Below are 21,675 nucleotides of genomic sequence, written 5' to 3' on the forward strand. Positions count from 1 at the left end.
GCGGCTTAATCATGCTGGTCACATGACCCAGAAAAACTGTCTGCGGACAAACAGCAGCTCCCTCGGCCAGTAAAGTGAGATGAGCGCCGCAACCCCAGAGTCGTTCGCGACTGGACTTAACTGCCAGGAGTCCTTTACCTTTATGCTGTAGGAACTGCTGCATTTGGGCTATGGCTGCATTTGGGCCATGGAGACCTCGGTTCAAAGCTTCACCCTGCCATGAAGGTCTTTCCATGACCTTGGGCCAATAGGGATCCTCCAGGGTTGTTGTGAAGATGAGGAGCGGCAGGGAAGTCCCATGCATGCCTCCCAAAATATGGGCTAAAAATGCAACATATAAATCAATGACCAACGCTTTATTTTATCTCATGGTTGTTCTGAGGATAAAAATGGGATACTGTAATCCTGGAGGAATGGTGCAATATACACGATAAATAAATAAAACAAAGAAACAATCGAGGAGTTTAAAAAAGGAAGAACTACGTCCCTAGAACTACTGGGAGGCAGTGCCAAACTCAGCTAGGACTTTTTAATCAGCCTCAGGTATGCTGTTTTGGCGAGTGCACCTGTATCAAATTACACTCTGCATCTACCGGTAGCTCTGGGCCCTTTGTTCTGTGCCAGTCTCTCTACACTCACCGGCATGCATATAAATATTTAGGAAATGGTAATGCTTGACAACTGTTTAGTAATAAGGAAACAGACACTGCCTGCATAATTACCCACAATAACACTTAATGGGCAAATGCCAGGCAGGGTGTATTTACAGCTTTGTTGGCAGGTGATTTTGAAGTACAGAAACGGTGCAGTAAACACTGGTAAGAGCTGGACTGTGCTTGTACTGTAATGCATATTCCTGTGCCTCAGCAAGTCAAAAAAGAAACTTGTGTAAGGGAATGGCACCACTTGCATTGAACGGCGAATAGTGCTGGCAATATTGTGTGTATGTGCAAAGTTTGGGAAAGGAATTTTTTTTTATTTCAGTTTTGCAAAACTTCTTAGGAAGTGAACAGGAGCTGGAGGTGAGCAGTGAGGTCATCAGGTTTGCTAACAATGCCAAGTTATTTAAGGTGGTGAAAATACAAGGCAAACGTGAAAAGCTCCAAACACAGATCTCTCCAAGCTGGGTGAATGGACAATTAAAGCCAGGTAAATGGCAAATGATGTTCATTGCAAAAAGGAAGTGTTAAATGAAACTAATGTTGATGATGCCCTGAACTACTTGGGAAATGGGGTAGAATGTATTGTTATTATTACTTTTACAGAGTCTCTGCTTGCAATTCACTGCACAAAACTGGGGTGGCAGGCGACAGCAGCACATTATGCTAGTGGAAGAGCAAACAAGTGGGTCAGCCTCCCAATTTGTCCCCAAATGTTTTATCTTTGAACATGCAAAGAGGACCTTTCTTTCACCCACTGAACAACCACAGTTCTGATCATTACATATTCTAAGACTTCCAGGTTCCCTAGTCAGACCAGAGTCCTGGCACCAGCAAACAAACTACTGTAATGGGTCTTGGCAGTTTTTGTGGCCTTTACAATCCAACAGGTGATCCCGGCCTGCCCGCCCCCAAAACACATCAAGGAGATGAAACTTTATCTACAGTATTTCTAATGCCTGCACAGGAAGTCGCTATGAAAGGCAGAGCTGCATAGAGTCCACTTGAAAAGTGGGCAATTCTACCGGACGCTGCTCCTTAAAAAAAGGCGTGTGGAAAAACAATTCCACTTAAAAGTTAGCTCCCAAACGGTAAAATTTGCAGACTTTCTGAACTCGACTTGCACTGTATAAAACTATTGGTGCACGGAAGTATGACATTCACTTGCTAGGCAGCAAACTTACAAAACAAGCCCAAACAAGGAGGGTGTATATTATTATTATTATTATTATTATTATTATTATTATTATTAATTTTTTTGAGAAATCGCTTTGAGGCTGCGATCCTATTCACGATCCTATTCACATTTATTGGGAGCTAAGGAGCTTAGAGGAACTTCCAAGTCGATATGCGCAAAATCGGAGCGCAGTTTGTTCCATACTGGTAAAAAACAAAAACAAAAACCCAGCGGTAGCTTACCGGTATCTGTTCTGTTTGGCTTTCTTTATCCATCAACACATACACCGATTTTGTCCCCGTTACAGCCACCCCAACTCACCCTGAAAAATTATTGCATTCCCCAGCTGTGCAGCGGGAAAAGGAAGCCCCTACAGTACTTCCAAAACAACCGAGGCGGCTCTAGGACCCAGAGAGCTCCGCCCGTTAACCCTTTCTCGTCTTACTTAGCAAAAATTTAAGGCTTCGTTTGAAACGGATCTGAGCGCCGAGCGCCTTTTTTTCCAACGCCGGGAAGCTCATCAGCGGGAACAAATGAAAGGGCAATCGAGAGGAAAGTGCCTCTGAACACAGACAACGTGCTTTGCCAACGCCACTGCATAACCACGGCCAATTTCCCACACATCTGGGATCACCAGGGGGAAGGACTTCCCAGGTCAGAGGGATGTGGCTTCCGGGCAGCTCTGAGCCCCGGTACCTCTTTTTTTTATTATTTGGAAATTAACCGCCGGCAGAAGCTCAAGCAGAATAGCCCGCAGCAGCAGCAGCAGCAACAGCCGCCGCCCTGGCGAAAGTTGCATTTTCAGAACCACTAGACACAGATGAGCGTTGCACCCTTTAGCCACCCTGCCGTGATTTGTGTTTAGTGCATGCTGCCGGGCAGAACTTAATTTCAGCCAGGGCTCACCAAAGGTATAGTTGCCTCGTCCTGAGCTGCTGCAATGTTCTGGGTACCTGGTTGCACCTGCTCCTCTGCCCCCGTTTGCTTTGTGCAGTCGTAGACCGTAGAAATGAGCAGCGCATCAGCTGCCGGGCGAAGAGTTCTGCATAACCTGGAAACTTGCTGGATGGAGAAATGACTTCTCCGGGGAGCGAGGGGGGGGGGAAGGCGGAAACCACCTGTCCCTTATTTACCTGCGTTACTACCTGTCGTTTTAAAAAAAAGTGTCCCCTTGCTTCTCTTTGACTAGATAGGATAGCGGGGTGGGGAGACAGAGAGAGTCTAGTCCAGACCACTTAAAATCTGGTTAGAATGAGATCTTGCGGGAAGGAACGTTAATTTATTTCGGCTGTCAAAGGAAGGTTTAGAAATGCTTCTTAATAGCCTGTTTAATGACCCTGCGGGAGCAATGGGAGGAGTTAAGGGCGCTCACCAGTAACGCTGGCAAAAAAAGCGGCTTCAGTCAAGTCATTAAATAAATATGCCCGCAATCCTATGCACGATTCTTGGGGAACAAGCCCCACTAAACCGGTCGTCTAGGTCTGTGCAGCCTAATCTTGCGCCCGCTTGCTCGGAAGTAAATCAGATTCAGGTTCATTGACACTTGCTCCCAGGCAGAAATTTTTGGCTATAGCCTTAATAAGGTGTGAAGACTAGGTAGCTACATCTATTTGTTATGTAGAGTGAACACTGTGCACTTTTTCTTTGCTTTAGCGTTTATCTAGAGTTTTGACAAACTGGGGCTGCAATCCTAAACATTCTTACTAGGGAGTAAGGTCCATTGAACACTGTGGGGCTTCCTGCTGAGTCAACGTGCATAGGATTGCTTGTGAGCTTTGGACTGGAAATTTCTGCAGGGACAGGGTGTTCTAGTGCAATAGTTCTGAAGGGGTTGGAAGAATTGCACCTGCCAAAATTTCCTTTCCTACAATTAATACTTGTGCAGAGCTCCCCTAAAGTGGAGAAAATTATTGATTGATTCACAGCATGGCAATCATTTACTGTATCTTCTGTTTTGAAATCTGGACTGGGCATTGTAAAGCGAGTCATGCTGTTTACTGTGGGGGGTAAATGTAAGGAAATGAGGTAGGGAGAAAGGGGATTGGAGATTTTGCACCCTGCCTTGTTATAAACTGCATGCAAAGTGTTTTAGAGCTTCATGGTTTTTTTTGTGATATCAGCTAAAGCTGCAACCTGTAATTGATTAACTAACTGCAACTTAATCAGCTGCAAAGGCATCCCTGACAAATAGGGGTAAGAAGTTAATCCCTCTTCTAAAATGTCGCATACAAACAAAGGAAGAATACTTTCCCCCTCCAAAACTACTGTTTTATTCATATGCAAATCAAACAGTCAATTAAAACTCAGCCATAATGTAATGTAACTCAAATATTGTTCCTGTTTTCCAGAGGGAATAGAGATGCTGACTAATGGCTCAATGTCTTATAAGAAGCTAAACCATGCTATATTTCAAACAGTCATAGAAATGTAGAGTTGTAGAGTTGGAAGGGATCCTGAGGGTCATCTAGTCCAACCCCCTGCAATGCAGGAATCGCAACTAAAGGATCTAACCTCTGCTTCTAAACCTCCAAAACAGGAGTCCACCACCTTCAAAGGGAGTCTGTTCCACAGCTGAACAGCTCTTACCATCAGAAAGTTTAAAATGTTACCCATTATTAGTTGTAAATAAAGCCTCCCTCTCGATGCATCTGATTAACCCACCAATCATAGTCACATTCAGAGCTTAAACCAGGCTTTAATTTTGGAACCTGGAAATCATACTTACGCTATGCTGAGGTAATTTAGTACTTATTATTATTGATAAAATTTATAGAGGGTGCATGTGCAAAGTGCCTTTTCCTGAGCATTAGGGCACCCACCATCTGGCAGGCATTCTTTGTCTTTCAACAGCTGCATAAGGGGCAGAAACTTGGCAGAATAAACTTTTCTCTATCAACCTCTTTTCCTGGCTCTGAATTGCTGCACCTGTTCAATTGCTTCCTGTCATGTAGTTGTTAAGAGCACTGGAGCCCAGGAAAAAAAGTCACAGCTGATTTCAAGGAGTAGAGGGGAAAGTTTCTTGGAAGCTCCAGCACTTTAATTTATGCAGCATGCATCACTGAGGAGTTCTCACAAGCCAATCCAGTGTGCAATTTCTCAGGTGTTTTGCTGGACTCAATTAGGCTGTCACTAGGGCCTGGGTCTCCTCAAGTGGCAGAATGAGATGGTGGTAGAATCTGGAGATGGTGGGGAGTGGGTTACACCACTTCAGACCAAAGGTGCGGGCATTTTTGTTGGCTTTCCCCATTGCTAAGCTTCCTGCGGGTAAAACAAAAAAAGTAGCAATTTAAGGAGTCAACCTCAGACCATTTCCTACTGCGTCAACATCCCGGGTGTCTGTGGGTTTTTTGTTTTAACTTTTAAATTTCTTCTTATCCGAGGTGCAAATGTTGCCTATACCCACAATCAGAAATGATACTGCCCTTTCTAGTGACCCAGAACATTCCCACCTCATTCTGCTGCATGTGGTGACCCCCTCCTTCCCACATATATTTAGAATTTCAGCTTTCTTATGCTCCTCTTGAGCAGCTCTTCCCTATAAATCCTAATATGGGTGGTTAAAGGATGCCATTTCCCTCACCCTCACCAAGGTTTTTGGTTTTTAAAAATCCGTGTTAAACATGTGAAAACAGAGGGTGTGGTATTAATGTTGTTTAGTCATTCAGTCGTGTCTGACTCTTCGTGACCCCATGGACCAGAGCATGTCAGGCACTCCTGTCTTCCACTGCCTCCTGCAGTTTGGTCAGACTCATGTTCGTAGCTTTGAGAACACTGTCCAACCATCTTGTCCTCTGTCGTCCCCTTCTCCTAGTGCCTCCATCTTTCCCAGCATCAGGGTGTTTTCCAGGGAGTCTTCTCTTCTCATGAGGTAGCCAAAGTATTGGAGCCTCAGCTTCAGGATCTGCCCTTCCAGTCAGCACTCAGGGCTGATTTCCTTCAGGATGGATAGGTTTGATCTTCTTGCAGTCCATGGGACTCCCAAGAGTCTCCTCCAGCACCATAATTCAAAAGCATCAATTCCTCGGCGATCAGCCTTCTTTATGGTCCAGCTTTCACTTCCATACATCACTACTGGGAAAACCATAGCTTTAACTATACGGACCTTTGTCGGCAAGGTGATGTCTCTGCTTTTTAAGATGCTGTCTAGGTTTGTTATTGCTTTTCTCCCAAGAAGCAGGTGTATTTTAATTTCGTGACTGCTGTCACTATCTGCAGTGATCATGGAACCCAAGAAAGTAAAATCTCTCACTGCCTCAATTTCTTCCCCTTTTATTTGCCAGGAGGTGATGGGACCAGTGGCCATGATCTTAATTTTTTTGATGTTAAAGTTCAGACCATATTTTGCGCTCTCCTCTTTCACCCTCATTAAAAGGTTCTTTAATTCTTCCTCACTTTCTGCCATCAAGGTTGTGTCATCAGCATATCTGAGGTTGTTGATATTTCTTCCGGCAATCTTAATTCCAGCTTGGGATTCATCCAGTCCAGCCTTTCTCATGATGAATTCTGCATATAAGTTAACTAAGCAGGGAAACAATATACAGCCTTGTCGTACTCCTTTCCCGATATTGAACCAATCAGTTATTCCATATCCAGTTCTAACTGGATTAATACTCTGGTTTAATTAATGTGAAGTAGAAGGGATGTGATGTTGTGTATGTGGTAACAATACTCCCTCTTTTAAAAAGTGAATGTTTCAGGTATTTCACAGCTGCATGACCAACAGAAGTCAACTGGTAAAGCTTTTACTATCTCAAAGAGTCTCCCAATAGCAGGAAAGTGCTTTCTAATGTGGTTGTTAAAAGGCCCATAATTTATCTTTTGCTGTAGTTAAGAGATAATGTTCTTAAGAATGTGCTAATCCCTGCACATAGATGGCTTAAAAAAGAGAAACTTTAGGCCTGCCTAGAGGCTTAAACAACTTTTTTAAAAAGTATAAACTCCTGGTATGCATGTGGCCATAGAAACTAAGCACTGTGGGCAGATAATAATGCGCATGTATTTGTGAAGGTGATTATTGTGCATGGGTGGGGGCAGAATCCTGGAAAAGAAAGGAGCCCGGCAGTCCAGCTAAGTTGATGGCCTTCTTTTGTGAAGCCAATGCTCTCTCCTGGGCTGGGCTTTTGTCTGCGATGCTCGGCCAATTGCATGCATTCTTAATAGTGCTCTACTGTTTGTGGGAAATACAAAGTGGTCTGTGACCACATGGGTGCAATGAGGCCTAGTCAATTGCACAGCCCATTTGATCTGAGCATGCTCAGGGTGGGTGGGGAGGGGGAGGGCGAAGAGGAGTGATGCCATCCATTCCAGAAAGCAATGGGAATTGCAAAGGCAAGAAGTGGGGGTAAGGCATTGACCATCTGAGACAGCTGTGGAGAACCCTTGGGTGGACTTGGAAGTGTGCAAGCTGATGCTGCTGGACTTCTTGGTTGGCAAGAAGCACCATTGCACGTGAGAAATCAAACTAGTAAGATATACCCACTCCCCCTTCAACAAACACCCTGTGTTTCATTTTTCTGTCCTTTCCTGACTTCATCCTGCTTTGCTTCTCTTGTTTGATTTGATTGCAGTGGTTTTTGAACAGGGCGTAGTAGGGTTGCCATAAATATACTGTGTGTATATATATATGTATATATATATAGTTGATCTAATAAGTGTATCAGTTAATAGATTTGCAGGTACTGAGGTTAACAAATGTATGTAGGCAGGGGGAAAGTTAGCAGCCCCAAGATCTGGCTCAGAATCGCACTACGTTTTTCCATATTTCTCCGGTGTGAAAAAAGTAATAGGTTTGCCTTCTCTTGACGGGGTTATGCTCCCCATGAAGGAGCGGGTACGCAGCCTGGGGGTACTTCTGGATCCCTTGCTGTTGCTTGAGGTTCAGATGGCCTCGGTGGCACAATGTGCCTTCCATCAGCATCAGCTGGTGGCCCAGCTGCACCCCCATCTGGACAAGGGTAGCCTAACCAATGTTGTCTACGCTCTGGTAACCTCTAGGATAGGTTACTGCAATGTGTTATATGTAGGGCTGCCTCTGAAGACAGTTTTTAAATGTAACCAAGCCAGCTACCTGATGCAGAAGGAGCCAAAAGATGTGCTTGTTTACTTTACAAAACGTATACTGCTTGACTGTGGTAAAACCTCTAAGAGGCTTGCAAGAAACGTGTTGCTTATTTTCAAATGCCCCGGTTACACACCCTTTTCAGAAGACAGAATTTGCTTGTTTGTTTTGCCTGAACTTTCTGTGCCTTCATTCTAGCTAATATGATATTTCAAGCATAAGAAATCTCTTTCACGAGACTAGCAAACTGGTAGGTTTTTAGAGCCCTTGCTGACCCATGGATTGAGAACGATGCTGAAATTACAATTTAAAGGGTTCTAATTCTTACCTTTTTTTTGTGTGATTATCACCCCTCCAGGTTGGCATCAAGACAGCCTAAGGAGTTTTCCGCAGCTGATAGGCTCTCCAGGTGGCAAATTGGGTGTTGGGAACCCTAGTGAAAGGTCACATAAACTCAGAAACTGATTCAAAAATGAGGAGGAAAATGGCAGCCAAGCGGAATATGGTAGCCCAGTATCTCCAGTGTCCGGCACCACTGGAGCAAAGAGTGCAGCCGCCGGTGAAAATGGAGAAGGAGCCAGACCCAATGGGTTCTGACGCACTGGGGATATCAGAGGGTTCAGTAAAAACCTACCGTATTGTGCAGGTTGGGACAGCTGGAGGCGGCCTAAGGCTGGTAACACCTCAGCAGACCAGGAGCGAACGGCTGGAAACACCCCAGCGGTGGGAGATTCAGGGGCAACAGGAGTTGCCAACTCCAGATCTCACGCCAGTTCAGTCGCCGGCGTGGAGGAACCTACAAGTGCCAGAACTCACATTGACTGAAGACGTTGAGACCTACCTGGCTACCTTTGAGGACGTGGCTGAGGCCTGCAAGTGGCCGAAGGAACAGTGGGTGATGCGGCTCATGCCCGCCCTCAACGGAGCCGCGCTCCAGGCCTACAATAACTTGGATCCCAGAGAGAGCGGGGATTATGGGAAAGTGAAGGCCGCCATCTTGCGAGAGGATGCCGTCAGTCTGGAGAGGCAGCGCCAGAACTTCAGGCACTTCCGCTACCAGGAGGCCGAGGGCCCTCGCGAGGTCTGCGCCCGCCTGCGGGGGCTCTGCCATCGCTGGCTGGAGCCAGAAAGCCGCACCAAGGAGCAGATTGTGGAGTTGTTGGTCCTGGAGCAGTTCCTCACCATCCTGCCAGAGGAAATGCAGGACTGGGTTCAGGAATATCGCCCCAAGACCTGCGTTCAGGCCGTGACCCTGGCAGAGCATTTCCTGCTGAAGCAGCAGGAAGGCGAGAGGTGGGATCAGCAGGTGAGAACTTTTTGTAGTAGTAACTGGAAGTTTTAGGAAGCTGCAGGGTTGTGATCATGTTGCTGCGGTCTACCGCAAGATCGAAATGCTTGCTCAGAACCCTGGGGAATGTCAATTACATATATTTATTAAAAAGCTTTTTTTGCCATTTGTGCACAAGAATGCATATAAAACCCTAAAAGTATGTTCAAAGACCCAGTGGTTGCTATGTGGTTGCTGGTGTGCTATGCTCTGAAGGCTCTGCCTTTTCTTTTGAGCTTGTAATATTTCATCCAATATTGGACAAATCTCGTAAGGCTTACGCATAGTTTAAAAAAAAACCCAAAAACACTATAAGCTGATTCATGATTCTAAATTTTTCACTTGGTATGTACTGAATGTTCGCAGTCCCAGAATACACACCAAGATAACAGAATGTACGTAACTGAGGTGGTGCAGTCCTCACAGACAGAGGGACTATACCACTACAAGTTGCACATACAGAGAGATTTTTGTGATTGATGTGGAAATCATGTCCCATTTGGAAGCTATATTCACAGGAAGGATATGTGGGGGAGGTTTGTTTCATTTTAACTTTTCTGTACGCTGCGGTTAAAAGTGGCTTACAAACAAAATGGCTAACATCAACGTAGAAACTTAATTTTGTTAAATGTGAAGTCCTTTGCTAAACTGATTCGTTTCTCTGTTTAAAAAATTCCTTCAGTAGCACCTTAAAGACCAACTAAGTTTTTATTTTGGTATGAGCTTTCGTGTGCATGCACACATCTGATGAAGTGTGCATGCACACTGTCAGGGGTTCTTGCGACTACTCTAAAACCCCTGACACACATGAAAGCTCATACCAAAATAAAAACTTAGTTGGTCTTTAAGGTGCTACTGAAGGAATTTTTTTATTTTGTTTAGACTCAGACCAACATCTACCTGTAACTTGTTTCTCTGTTGTTCACGATGAGACAGCAATGCATGTGAGAAAGCAACAGGAGCCATGCCTTAACTCCTGCACTGTTAATTCAAGCCTCCCCCTTCATTGTGCACATTTGAATGAGCCCTGAATCAGGTCTGCCCACCTAGTACACATGCACTTTCTTTCTTTCTTTCTTTCTTTCTTTCTTTCTTTCTTTCTTTCTTTCTTTCTCTTCTTCTCTCTCTCTCTCTCTCTCTCTCTCTCTCTCTCTCTCTCTCTCTCTCTCTCTCTCTCTCTCTCTCTTCCTTGCGTGTCTTCCAATCTGTGCTGCTTTTAAAGTGATGGCACCAGGGACTGAACCTGTAGCCTTTATCTTTTTTATTGAACCTGTAGCCTTTATCTTTTTTTGAACTGACATGTCCAATTCTACAATCTTATGAACATACCCCTCTCTGGCTTGAATGGGGTCCTTGCTGCTGTTTCAGGTGCTGGGGCCTTTTGTACTCGAGGAGGCTGTGAGCTTCCCAGAAACTGAGCAAGTGCCCTTGGACACCAGGCAGACGACGCTTTGCAGAGATGCCAAGGAGGAGATGAACGAAAATGCCACTTCATTGGGTAAGGATTTTGCAATAGCATTCTAGTACAGGTGAGAGTATTAACGGGTTGCTCTCCTATACTGTTTTTCACTGTCTCTCTCTCTCTCTCCCCCCCCCCCCCCCGGGAATATTTCCTCCCTTCCTCTCTGGGTTCTCAGCTCTGGGATTATTAACACAAGGCAGCCAGTGTGTTGTGCAGTACCTTGGATCAGAGAAAAATAGGCTCTGTTGTGCATTCATATTTTTGTGGAACACATTTGAGAGAGGTAATGAGGCTAGGCCCTGTTTTCAGTGCTAAGACTCATATTTGTACAGTGGTACCTTGGTTCTCAAACAACTTGGAACCCAAACACGGCAAACCCGCAAGTAAGTGTTCTGGTTTGCAGTTTTTTCGGAAGCCGAACATGCTCCATTCTGAGTGTTACGCTTCCCATTTGAGTGCCACACTTCCCTTTTGAGTGCTACGCTGAGGTCTGCCTGTTTTTGCTATTGATTATGCATTTCTGTTTTTGCAGCTTTTTTGTTTTGTTTTTGTGACTGTGTGGAACCCAGTTCAGCTATTGATTGTGTGACTGCAGTACATGGTTTATTGCTTTCATTTTATGGATCAATAGTCTCATTAAATAGTAAAATTTTGCTGTTTTAGAGGTTGTTTTTAAAAATCTGGAACGGATTAATCCATTTTGTGTTACTTTCTATGGGAAAGCGCACCTTCGTTTTGGAACGCTTTGGTTTTGGAACGGACTTCCAGAACAGATTAAGTTTGAGAACCAAGGTACCACTGTAATGGGTTGCATCCAGACTAACTTAGTTTCACCCAGTTCCCATTAAAACCCAAGTGAAAAGTTAGTCAGTTAGACTTAGGTCCACTTGATTTCTGTGGGAACAGAGTGCAATTAGCTTGTAGGGCAAAACTATGCGCATCTACTCAGAAGTAAGTCCCATTAAGTTCAATGAGGCTTACTCCCAATTGACGTGGATATAAGATTGCAGTCCAAGCCTGGATCCAACCCAGTACCATTCATTGTGTTAGCATTATCTTAAGTGTTTCTCTCTACGCTTTGTGCAATTCAGACTGTTGGTCCTAGCCTTTGACGCCTACACGGTTAAAGATTGAAATACTTTTACATTACCTACTTCCTGCATCAGTCTGCCTGTCCACTGAGATCATCATATAAGGCGTTTATCAGGATTCCCCCATCATCCGAAGTACAGAGGGTGGCAACCAGAGAGAGAGCCTTTTCAGTGGTGGCTCCTAGCCTTGGAATGTTCTCCATAGACAGCCCCCTTGGTACTATAATTTAGAAACCAGGCAGAAACATTTCTGTTTTCCCAGACTGTTAAGAGCTACTAATCTTGGCATGTTTAACACGGAACAATTTTGGATGGTTCTTGTCTATTTGAATTGTTTGTTGTATGATTTATTATTTTAAGTATACTTTCCTTGCTACTTTGTTAACCACCCTGGATGCATTAATTTACAGTACGTTGAAGTCCAGGTTATAAATTATGTAAGTAAGTAACTAACTGGAGGTGACAGCTCCAGGGCATGTGCAGAGTTGACAGCCAGTGTTCAGTAATGATTGTAGTATTGAACTAGGATTCAAATCCCCACTCGGCCGTGAAGCTCATTGTGTCACTGTGCAGCCGCCAGCTCTCAGTCTGATCTACCTTACAGAATTATTTGTTTCACTTGCTGCATTTATATAGCTGCTCCATAACAGGAGCAAACCACCACCAAGATTTAAATTCAGGATAAAGCAAACAAATCTGTAATAAGTATTTCTTTTATTTAAAAAAAAATGGAGCACAATTAAAATGCTTAATTGAGAGGTTATAAAGGATAGAGAACCATGTAGACCACCCTAAATAAACTTCTGCCTCCCTTGCCAATGTAGAATCTTAACTAGTCCCCACATATTTAGGAAGGGAGGGGAAACAACAGGTTGTGGATCAGATTGCATGCCTTCCAGCAGCAACCCTTCAGCTTTTGGCACCTCTCTCTCACACACACCACCTTCTTTCCAGCAGCGAGATTATCAAGTGTTCCTACTAGTCTGGCAGCTTGCATAAAATAGGGATTTTTCTTTCGATCCAGCAGGTGAAGAGATCCAGACCAAAAACGAGGGGGGTTTTCTAATACAGGAAAGTATAAAGAAGCAAAGAAGCCGGATGCTCCCCACCTTGCAGCCAGCCCAGTTTGCCTGCCAGAACGCCGACGGCCAGCAGCCTGCGAATAAGCAAGACACGCTTTTCCCGTGCCCCGAATGCGGGAAGAACTTCTCTCGCAAATCCACCCTCACCAGGCACCGGAGGGTCCACACTGGGGTCAAGCCCCACCAGTGCACCGAATGCGGGAAAAGGTTCCTGCACAAGTTCAACCTGGTGAACCACATGAGAACCCACCTGCGGGAAGAAGCGAGCCGCTGTTCGCTTTGCGGGAAGAATGCAAAGTGGAATTCGGGCCAGGGGGGCCACGACAGGAAGGCTGGGTGTTGCGAATGTGCGGAAAGCTTTGGGCTGCAGTTCAGTGCAGAGCAGAGCATGCAGGAGAGAGAGGAGCCCTTCAGCTGACTTGAAGGCAAAGGCGGGAATTGTAGCTGACTTGAATGTAGAGAATTTGTTTTTTATTTTTAGGAAATACTCTAAACCTAGGGGATCTTTTATTATTATTATTATTTTTGTCCTGGAACTCTTTAGAAGCAGGAACTGCCTTCTGGTGACGAGGTGGTTACCTTTAACATAATCGAAGCAAAGAATGCCTTCCGCAGCTCAGATGGGTTGTATGTTTGTTTTCCTTTGGATGTTTGTCAGTTTATGGAGGGGAGCGGGGTGGAAGAAGGCAAAGAAGCCCCAACCTGCATTTACTGTACAGTGGGAAATATTTGCTCCTCCTAATGCCGTTGTGAATGAGAGCAAAGATGGACAAGGATCCCTGTTGTGTCAGTTGCACGGGACCTACATGCGGAACTAGTAAAAACTACACACAAATGCAATGTGATTGAACGGCATATCATCCATACATGCTTTTCAGCTGACAGAGTAGCTGTTTGAATGTTGAAATCTGAGCAGTGAAAAGATAAGCTTCACCCTCAAAACTTATTATCATAAATAGGAATGCAAGCTCAAAGAATCTGTATTGGATGACCTGAAAACCCATGGGGGTGAATGCCATCCAATCATATTTTGGCTAATGACATAACATTCTGTTAGTTTGGAGCAGACTCCTGGTAATGTGTCACCTCAAAGGCCTTCAAACCACTTCCTCCTTCATGGTGGTCTTTAACAAAACATACTCACTATTGCAACGTGGAGGAGATCTGTTCTACTGACTTTCAACTTTTCTTTGTGTTTATTTTTTCAAAGCCTCCCAATTTAGAAGTGGAGCAATTCATAAAGAATATTTGTTGTCCATTCAAAGTTCTCTGTTTACTGTTTGTGGCAGGAGATCTCCCTCTTCCACTAGTTCTCTCCCTGCCCAATTAATTTACTTTTACTACTTCTTTTTTTACTTTTAAGAATTAAAAGAGTCTACATAGTTTCACATGCCGAAGGGGAACCTTGGACTCGTGTCTTCCCCCTCAAATAACAGCTTTCCATACCACTAAAGCATTTCAGAAGTAGTTTGTGATAAGAAATGGGAGGTCTGGTATTCAAAAGGGGGGGGGGGTAAAATCCTACTGTGTATGGCTAACGTAGCTTTTGGAACTCTGCCTCCGTTTATTTGTACAAGCCTGTCAAAATACGTTTCAGTATTTCAAGCCTTTCTAACACTACCAGTTTTAACCCCTGTAACACTGTTGATACACCAAAATTGCATGTTTGGAAACCTGCAATGGTTATAGCTGCATATGTAAATTTTAGGATTTTTTTAAAAAAAGAGAAAGAAAGGAATTGTTTTCATAAAAATTTTTATTAAAGCTTTATTTTTGTGTAGTTTGCACATTAAAAAAGTTTAATGTTGTAATAATAATGTTTAATTCTACATATCCTGCTTAACATGGCTACAACCATCCTTCAGTTGTTACCTCTTAGTTTATAACCCATGGACAATGAATAGAAACTGTGTTATATAATTGTTGTTGTAAAAAGAGCTCACAAAGCAGAAGACAGACTCCCAATTCTGTATACACTTACTGGTAACGTACCTAGAAAAATGCTCTGCTCAACTTACTGGGCAGGGACTTCAGTATAAGTTTACATGCATATAGAATTTCACTGTACGGGGCCCAGCTGCCAAAGTGTTTTAAGAATAGAAATATTGAGATAATTACCAAATCTTCCTCCTTAATAATGCTCTGTTTTATTTTAAAGTCTCCTGTCAGTGTTATAGAAGGGATTTTTTTAAACAAATAACAAACGCCTTTCTCAAAGGACTCTGCACATTTGATGGCTGTGGTCCTGCCCACATACATACAAGTGAAACTTGGAAAATTAGAATATCATCGAAAAGTGCATTTATTTCAGTAATGCAACTTATTATTTTTAATTTCTCTTTTAATTGTTACAAATGCTTTCTTTTGGAAATTCCACAGTAATAAAACAAATAGTTACAATAATACAAAAATAAACATCACTATTACATTTAATTAATTACATTCCATTTATAATTGACCCACCTAACGACAACTAATTATAATTACAACAAATAAAGGCTTGACATATCTTGCTTTGCATGTCATGCATCTATCTCATATATTGGTTTCACCTTTTAAGTTGTGTTACTGAAATAAATGCACTTTTCAACGATATTCTAATTTTCCAAGTTTCACCAGTACACTCAGCATCTCCTTCACACACCCATATAACCCCCTGCACAAATCATACATTTCCCTCCATCAACCACAGCTCTCTTTTCTCCGGCACAAAAGGGGGCACTTTGTCTGTCTGCCCAGGCACCCAACCTTGCGCGGATTGAGCCCCAGCAGCCCATTCAGGAATCGCTCCACGCGCCCACCTTCGAGAACTTCTCGCGTAGTAATGAAGCCAAGGTGGGCTGCGCCCCGGCTAGCGCAAAGTTGCGCATCTTCCTCCCAAATGCGCGCTTGCGAGTGGCCGAGACGCTTGTCAATCCGCTGGGGTGGGAGGGAGGCGAGGCTCATCCTTTTCGCGGGCTCTAGCGCGCTGTTTTTCCTACCGGCAGCGCCAGCTCCATTCATTTCAGCTGCAGTCCGGACTCTTCTCCCTGGCTCGTCAGATGCGTCCGCGGCCCCGGCACCTGTATTGGGTGCCGTGGGGTCCGAGGTGCCGTGCGGCAACGTGTCAAGACGACAGCGCTTCTGCAGCCGGAGCAAAGTGAAGGCACTTCCTAAATGCACTAGATGGCCACGTAACGATTCAAAAAGGAAGGAAACAGATTTGAATATACTCATTTATACTGGTGTACTGTACATTTAGAAATGGTTTCTATAATAGAAATGAGATTTATCTCAAGGGAGGGGCTTGAGTACCCGCTCAGTCGGCTGTCCCTGTGCTGATGAGCAATTTTTTAAACTAGGCAAGGGCAAGAGAGCCTTTCAAACAAGAGGACCGCCCTCATTAAAGTCGGGCCACACAATAACACGCCCATCCCGTCTTTTCTCCTGTGCTTTTAACAGCAGACCCACCCTCAGGCGGAAGTTCAACAAGTGCAGCTTTTCCCCTAGTTTGTTTGTAGAGAAAGGACTACAGCTACAAAACTTGTTTGGCCCCATCATAATAAAGAAGGCCTCATGAGCACGCGCAAAGTAAGGGAACATCAGCCAGCCTCCCTTCAAAAATATGTCATTTAACGACGTAACCTCCTCCGGCAAGAAGCGGTGTGTGTGCATGCGTTACTAATTCGTGACATGTTTGCCCTGTTCTTCCTTCGAGAAGCGCAGGGGGGCGCAGCAGTTTCCCTCTTAATCTGAGGTCTGTAGGGCTGAGTGAGAAAGTCACTAGCCTAACGTGAACCCCCGTCGCTTAAGTCGGGGTTCGAACCTGGCTCCCCCGGTCCTCACCTGGCGCGCCGGGATTGCCAAGCTACTGCGTCTTCCCAACTCGAAGCCAAGTTCGGCTCCCAATCTCGGGTGCGCGACTTGGTATTGGCCCGGTAAAATACGGGAATGCACTCTGCACATGCTCAGAGGCACCTTCGTCTTCGCGCGCCGTCCTCCCTCGTCAGCCCTCCTCGTGATCCTTTCCCTTCTGCTCCGCCAGCCACCTAAACTTTGCTCTTTCTCGGCAGCGCAGTGCTGCCGTCCACCGAGCAGGCTGCATTGCTGGAAGCTCCAGCAGGCGGAGCTCGCGGCTCGCCTCCGTCGCCCAGCCGGAATCAGCAAGCGGGAGACGGAGCGCCCGGGTTTGTTTCGCTGGGAGCGGGCCTGGCTCGCTGGCCGCATCCCGGACAGGCAGAGATCCAAGGTGGCTGGAGGGGATAAGGGGACAGCCGGCCAGGTATGGGTCCGATCCGGGGTCCTTTGCCGGGCGGAGGGGGTGCGAGAGAAACACGGGATTGGGACTCCCAGATAGATGGGGGCGCTCTCTGAAGCTGGAAGGGTGGGAGTCGGGGCCCCAGAGCGCACAGCTCCGAATTGGCCGAGCTTATAAAATGCATGCATAAATACGTGCACTTTCATTGCAGCATATGTTCCCCTTCCTCATCATCCAGGCATATATATTTTTGCATTTACTGCGGTATGGATTAAATGCACACGTTTATGTCTCTTGCAGCATATGATGCATGTTTTTGTTGTGTCTGCATGCATGAATAAGTGTCAGTGAGTGTGCATGTATTAATGGGTGTGTTCAGATTTGTGCAAACCATCACCATGCTTTATATGTGCCAGCCCAGGAATAACTGTTTTCAGTTTCCTACTAACTGCAGTCCATTTGGGTGAGCCCAAGAGACAGGTGCCATTAACTTTTCCATTCTTGCACACGTACGCAGACATGCCATACTTCTTGTAGTACATGACACTCTCACAACTTAGATCTGACAACTGCAGTACATCCCCCTCCCCGCCTCAGCTTTGCAGTGGGCACCCCCAAAACTGCATCACATCTCTTGCTACTTACAGTCTTAATTCAGAGGCACCAACCACCATACCTCCTATGGGCATGGTAATTACTAGTAGTTCAAAATATTCCCATATTTGGTACTTTTATAAATCTTCATATATATTTTTCTTCAGGTTACTTTTTTTCCAAAGAGTGGCAACAAGTCTTCATGGCATGATTGCCAGTGGATACTGGATCTCTGTAAAAAAAGACTTTAAGCATATTCGCTTTAGCAGGTACTGTACTAGCTTCCTTAATTGTGTACCAAATTTGCAGTCCAGTTCCTTATATGACTTACTCCCAGAGAAGTGTGCATAGGATTGCAACTTCAACTACTTAACAAGATTTGTGGAATCTAAATAGTGTTTTACATAATGTGTCTACGGTAAAACTAAATACAAAAGCATGCATTTTAATATGGAGATATGCATCTTGTAGGAAAGGTTAGATCGCAGAAGGTGTCTCAAGAGACATGAAGTTTTTTTTGGGGGGGGATTGCTGGCTACAAATTCCATCACTGAAACCTCCAATCTCACTGCCTCCTCCTTCTGCTTTCTCTTATGATTTGAATGACTGTGCTCCTCTGCTCACAGATGCCATGGGGGACCTCGGCCTGGGCCGGGAGTTTCACACCTGGCACCAGTTCAGCACGTTCTTCGACGACTGGTGCGAAAAGTACAAAGTGCTCTTCATCATTGCCAGCCTGAAGCCACTGATCTCACTGCGCCAGAACCCGCTGCACTATCAACCCAGCCTCGCCGAGACACTCCGCTTCCGTTTTGTGCGTCTCATCTGCAAGCACAGTGGGACCTATGTGGGGCAGAGCACGGTGCAACGCAACCGCCTGTAAGTCCATCGTGTGTTGGATTATTTAATGCCATCTGTCTGTATGCTACTGCACAGGCCACAAGGGACCAGGCCCATGCTCCAAGACGTTTACAAGCTAAAATTCTCTCCGATTCCCCAATATCATTGAGACCGTCAAAGAGACACTATAGCTTAGCCTCCAGATGTTTTGGATTCCACCAGCCCAAGTCAGCATGGCCAGTGGGCAAGGATGATGGGAGCTGTAGTCCAGCAACCTCTGGTGGGGCGCAGGTTACTTATTCCTGCTCTATAGAAAGCAAAACCCTAGGATTTCTTCATAGGACCTCACCTAACAAGATATTCCTTGTGCTGTAATTACTCCAGAATTAAAAATCCCAAGTGTATAGTGTAGAATTAAGGCATGCTCTTCTGAATAAAACCTACAGAATTGGTTGGCCCTCTTTGCCTTTTTTGACATAAGCACTGCTAATAATAGTCATAGTCGTAATAATATTTATACCCCGCCCATCTGACTGGGTTGCCGCAGCCACTCTGGGTGGCTAAACTACAATGCATTCAATTTAAAAATAAAATAAAGCCATGGGAGATTTTTTTTTTGAAAAATCCACAATATACTTGAGATATTTTTATTTCCCCCCACTCCATGTGAAATATTTCCTCCATGGGGGGACAGGGACCCCCAGACAGGGAAGGATTGGCAGTGACAGCAGTTCCTACCAGCATCCATTGGAGTCTAGTGTCAATAGTGCTATCGCTTCTTACTAAACAAACACCCTTTCCCCCCACCATCTCCTCCTTTGCAGCAGTGAGAAGATCGACTGCCCAGCCTCCATCACTCTGCGCCTGGGCCCCAAGAAGGACCGCTTGGTGGTGATTGAGGCCAACCTGGAGCACAACCACCGCCTGTCGGAGCTGGAGTTTGCCCATCACTTCAAGCGGCACCAGCTGAGGGCCAGCCTAGGGCTGCCCATCCGCATCACCAACAGCATCTCCAAGCGCTTTCTGGCACCTGACCTTATCTGGAACCTGGAGGATTACAGCAAAGCCAAAGACAAGGGCATGTGCGACCTCCTAGCTGTTCTGGATGCTCTCTTCAAGGCAGATCCAGGGGCCAAAGTCAAACTTGTATTCCAGGAGGATGTGGCTGTCCTCAACAGCATCTTCCTGGCCACATCGCGCATGCGCAAGCTTGTGCAACATTTCCCAGCTCGCCTCTTCCTGGAGCGCGCTGCCTGCCTTGATGCGGACTTTGAGCTCTACACCGTGCTTTGCCAAGATGCCAATGGGCGCGGGCGTGAGGTGGCCTACTGCCTGGCACGCCAGGGGCTGCCCGACCTCCTTATATTCATTGTGGCTTCGCTGGTGCAGAGTGCCCCGGACATCAAGTTGAGGGTGAAGGTGGTCACAGTAGGGGCTGGGGTGACAGGGCTGGACGCTGTGGAGGAGGTCCTGCCATGTGCCCGGGTGCAGATCTGCCGCCTGCAGGTTTTGGAGGCTCTCTACCGCAGAGCTTGCGAGCTGGCTGTGCCAAAGGAGGACTGGATCCGCAACCTGTTGCTCAACCTGGCAAATGCTGACTCGCCACGGGTCTACAGCCAGTACCTGAGCGACCTGGAAGATGTCGCCCCGCTCTCCTTTTTGCAGTACTTCCTGGAGCACTGGCACCCTCACAAAGGCATGTGGGTAGAGTGCTGGGCCTTTGAGAAGAACCGGGAATGCTCCTTCCTCGACCACCTTAGCAGTCACCGCCGTAAGCTGCTGACAGCACTCACCCCTCCTATGGTGTTGGCCACCTGCGTTCAGGGCCTGCTAGATCTCCAAGCCCTGCATGTGGAGACCTCGGCGTTCAACGTAGCACCTGTGGCTGAGCTGTACCACACCGCCTGCCTGCCCGACAGCGCTGATCTGGTGGCCGAGGAACTGGACCTGGTGCCCCACGCGCACTATGAACTCAAGGACACGCCTGAGGGCTACCTCTTGGAGGGAAGCACCTGCTCTTTCCTGGTGAGCCAGGACCTGGCCACTTGCAGCTGTTCCATCTACATGGCTCACCAGCTGCCCTGCCGGCACATCTTTGCCGCACGCCTTTGGGTTGGAGAGCCTCTCTTTGACCCCTGTCTGCTTCCCACCTCACCAGATAGGCATCAAGACTGCACCAGCCAGGAGGAATGCTAGCTATGTTACCCAAGTGCCGGTCCATTAAAGTGGCAGAACACAGTCCTGGTGACCAGTTCAGTAATTGCCACTCTGGCACATTCACTCTTTGGGTGAATTTGGGTGAAAGTAATCCAGCCTGGGGTGCTAGACAGACTACTGACCAGCTGTTGCTGGACAGAAGTCCAGTACCCAGCCATATGCCCAAGGTTTGGTGGGTATCACATGAACACTGCCACATTCTAGGACCAAAACTAATGGACCGATCATCTTATTCAGTAGAAGGCAGCTTCCTAGTGTTCCCAGGATGCTAGTTCATTATGCAAGTCAAAGCACAGCTAAAAAAAAGCCAAGTTCTGACCATTTTCAGTGAACAGATCTGTGTACACACTGCCTTTAAAAAAATGTAAAAATTGTGCACCAAGGTACAGTAGCTCAATTTTTTTGTGTGAGGAAAGCTAAATTCTGTATACATTACTTTATGCAATTTGCAACACAATCCGGTGCAGAGTTACGTGAACCTATCTACTGAAATCAGTAGACTACAGGTGTGCCTAGCTCGGCCTAGGATAGGGTGTTAAGCATATTCTAGTTTTGTTAGTTATAAGAGGAGGCAGAGAGCGGTGGAAGTCACTGAAACAGCAGTCCTGCTCAGCTCTCCCCTAGGCTTCTTAATTCCCCCGCCTCAAATATGTCCACTGAACCTGGATTTTATGTCTCGTATTATTTCTCCTAGTAGCCAAATGCACAGAGCCCTAGGAATAAGCAATGTATCTAAATGGATGGATGTATACCATGCTATCTGACTATCTGATCTAATAAATTCACTCATTTATTTATTCATTCAGAGATTTATATCTTGCCTTTCATGGTGTTGTGTCCTCAGAAGGAAATGTATGTAGTGTTTTTAAAAATAAAAATAACAATTAGAAATTAAGCATTGATTTGCTTCTAGGCAACAGCAACTAAAAAA

General features: G+C 45.6%; 2 protein-coding genes across 6 annotated transcripts; both read left to right on the forward strand.

Annotated features, from left to right (window-relative positions):
* Window positions 1–2,213: 2,213 nt before the first annotated feature.
* On the forward strand, window positions 2,214–15,090 carry LOC118095079 (zinc finger and SCAN domain-containing protein 16-like). 3 transcript variants are annotated; one of them, XM_035136013.2, is made up of 4 exons: window positions 2,214–2,490; window positions 8,253–9,200; window positions 10,590–10,719; window positions 12,799–15,090. In XM_035136013.2, exons 2-4 carry the CDS (start codon window positions 8,367–8,369, stop codon window positions 13,272–13,274), a joined length of 1,440 nt encoding a protein of 479 aa, XP_034991904.1. In that variant the 5' UTR covers window positions 2,214–2,490; window positions 8,253–8,366; the 3' UTR covers window positions 13,275–15,090. The 3 variants fall into 3 exon arrangements, with proteins under 3 accessions (XP_034991904.1, XP_034991905.1, XP_034991903.1); XM_035136014.2 differs by lacking the exon at window positions 2,214–2,490 and adding an exon at window positions 2,540–2,747 and having other exon boundaries at window positions 12,802–15,090; XM_035136012.2 differs by lacking the exon at window positions 2,214–2,490 and adding an exon at window positions 2,541–2,747.
* Window positions 15,091–16,908: 1,818 nt separating this feature from the next.
* On the forward strand, window positions 16,909–21,543 carry ZSWIM9 (zinc finger SWIM-type containing 9). Of its 3 annotated transcripts, XM_035136001.2 has the most exons (4): window positions 16,909–17,117; window positions 17,855–17,956; window positions 18,314–18,566; window positions 19,352–21,543. In XM_035136001.2, exons 3-4 carry the CDS (start codon window positions 18,319–18,321, stop codon window positions 20,721–20,723), a joined length of 1,620 nt encoding a protein of 539 aa, XP_034991892.2. In that variant the 5' UTR covers window positions 16,909–17,117; window positions 17,855–17,956; window positions 18,314–18,318; the 3' UTR covers window positions 20,724–21,543. The 3 variants fall into 3 exon arrangements, with proteins under 3 accessions (XP_034991892.2, XP_034991894.2, XP_034991893.2); XM_035136003.2 differs by lacking the exon at window positions 17,855–17,956; XM_035136002.2 differs by lacking the exon at window positions 16,909–17,117 and having other exon boundaries at window positions 17,151–17,956.
* The last annotated feature ends 132 nt before the right edge of the window (window positions 21,544–21,675 follow it).

The sequence above is a fragment of the Zootoca vivipara genome, chromosome 13 (genome assembly GCF_963506605.1).
Source record: "Zootoca vivipara chromosome 13, rZooViv1.1, whole genome shotgun sequence".
Taxonomy (NCBI): Eukaryota; Metazoa; Chordata; class Lepidosauria; order Squamata; family Lacertidae; genus Zootoca; species Zootoca vivipara.

Bases quoted from the DNA above. Each gene is read 5' to 3' on its own strand.
- LOC118095079 (XM_035136013.2), top strand. From the start codon at position 8,367: ATGAGGAGGAAAATGGCAGCCAAGCGGAATATGGTAGCCCAGTATCTC. The intron at 9,201-10,589 runs GTGAGAACTTTT...CTGCTGTTTCAG, and splicing joins GCGAGAGGTGGGATCAGCAG to GTGCTGGGGCCTTTTGTACT. The intron at 10,720-12,798 runs GTAAGGATTTTG...CTTTCGATCCAG, and splicing joins CGAAAATGCCACTTCATTGG to CAGGTGAAGAGATCCAGACC.
- ZSWIM9 (XM_035136001.2), top strand. From the start codon at position 18,319: ATGGGGGACCTCGGCCTGGGCCGGGAGTTTCACACCTGGCACCAGTTC. The intron at 18,567-19,351 runs GTAAGTCCATCG...CCTCCTTTGCAG, and splicing joins ACGGTGCAACGCAACCGCCT to CAGTGAGAAGATCGACTGCC.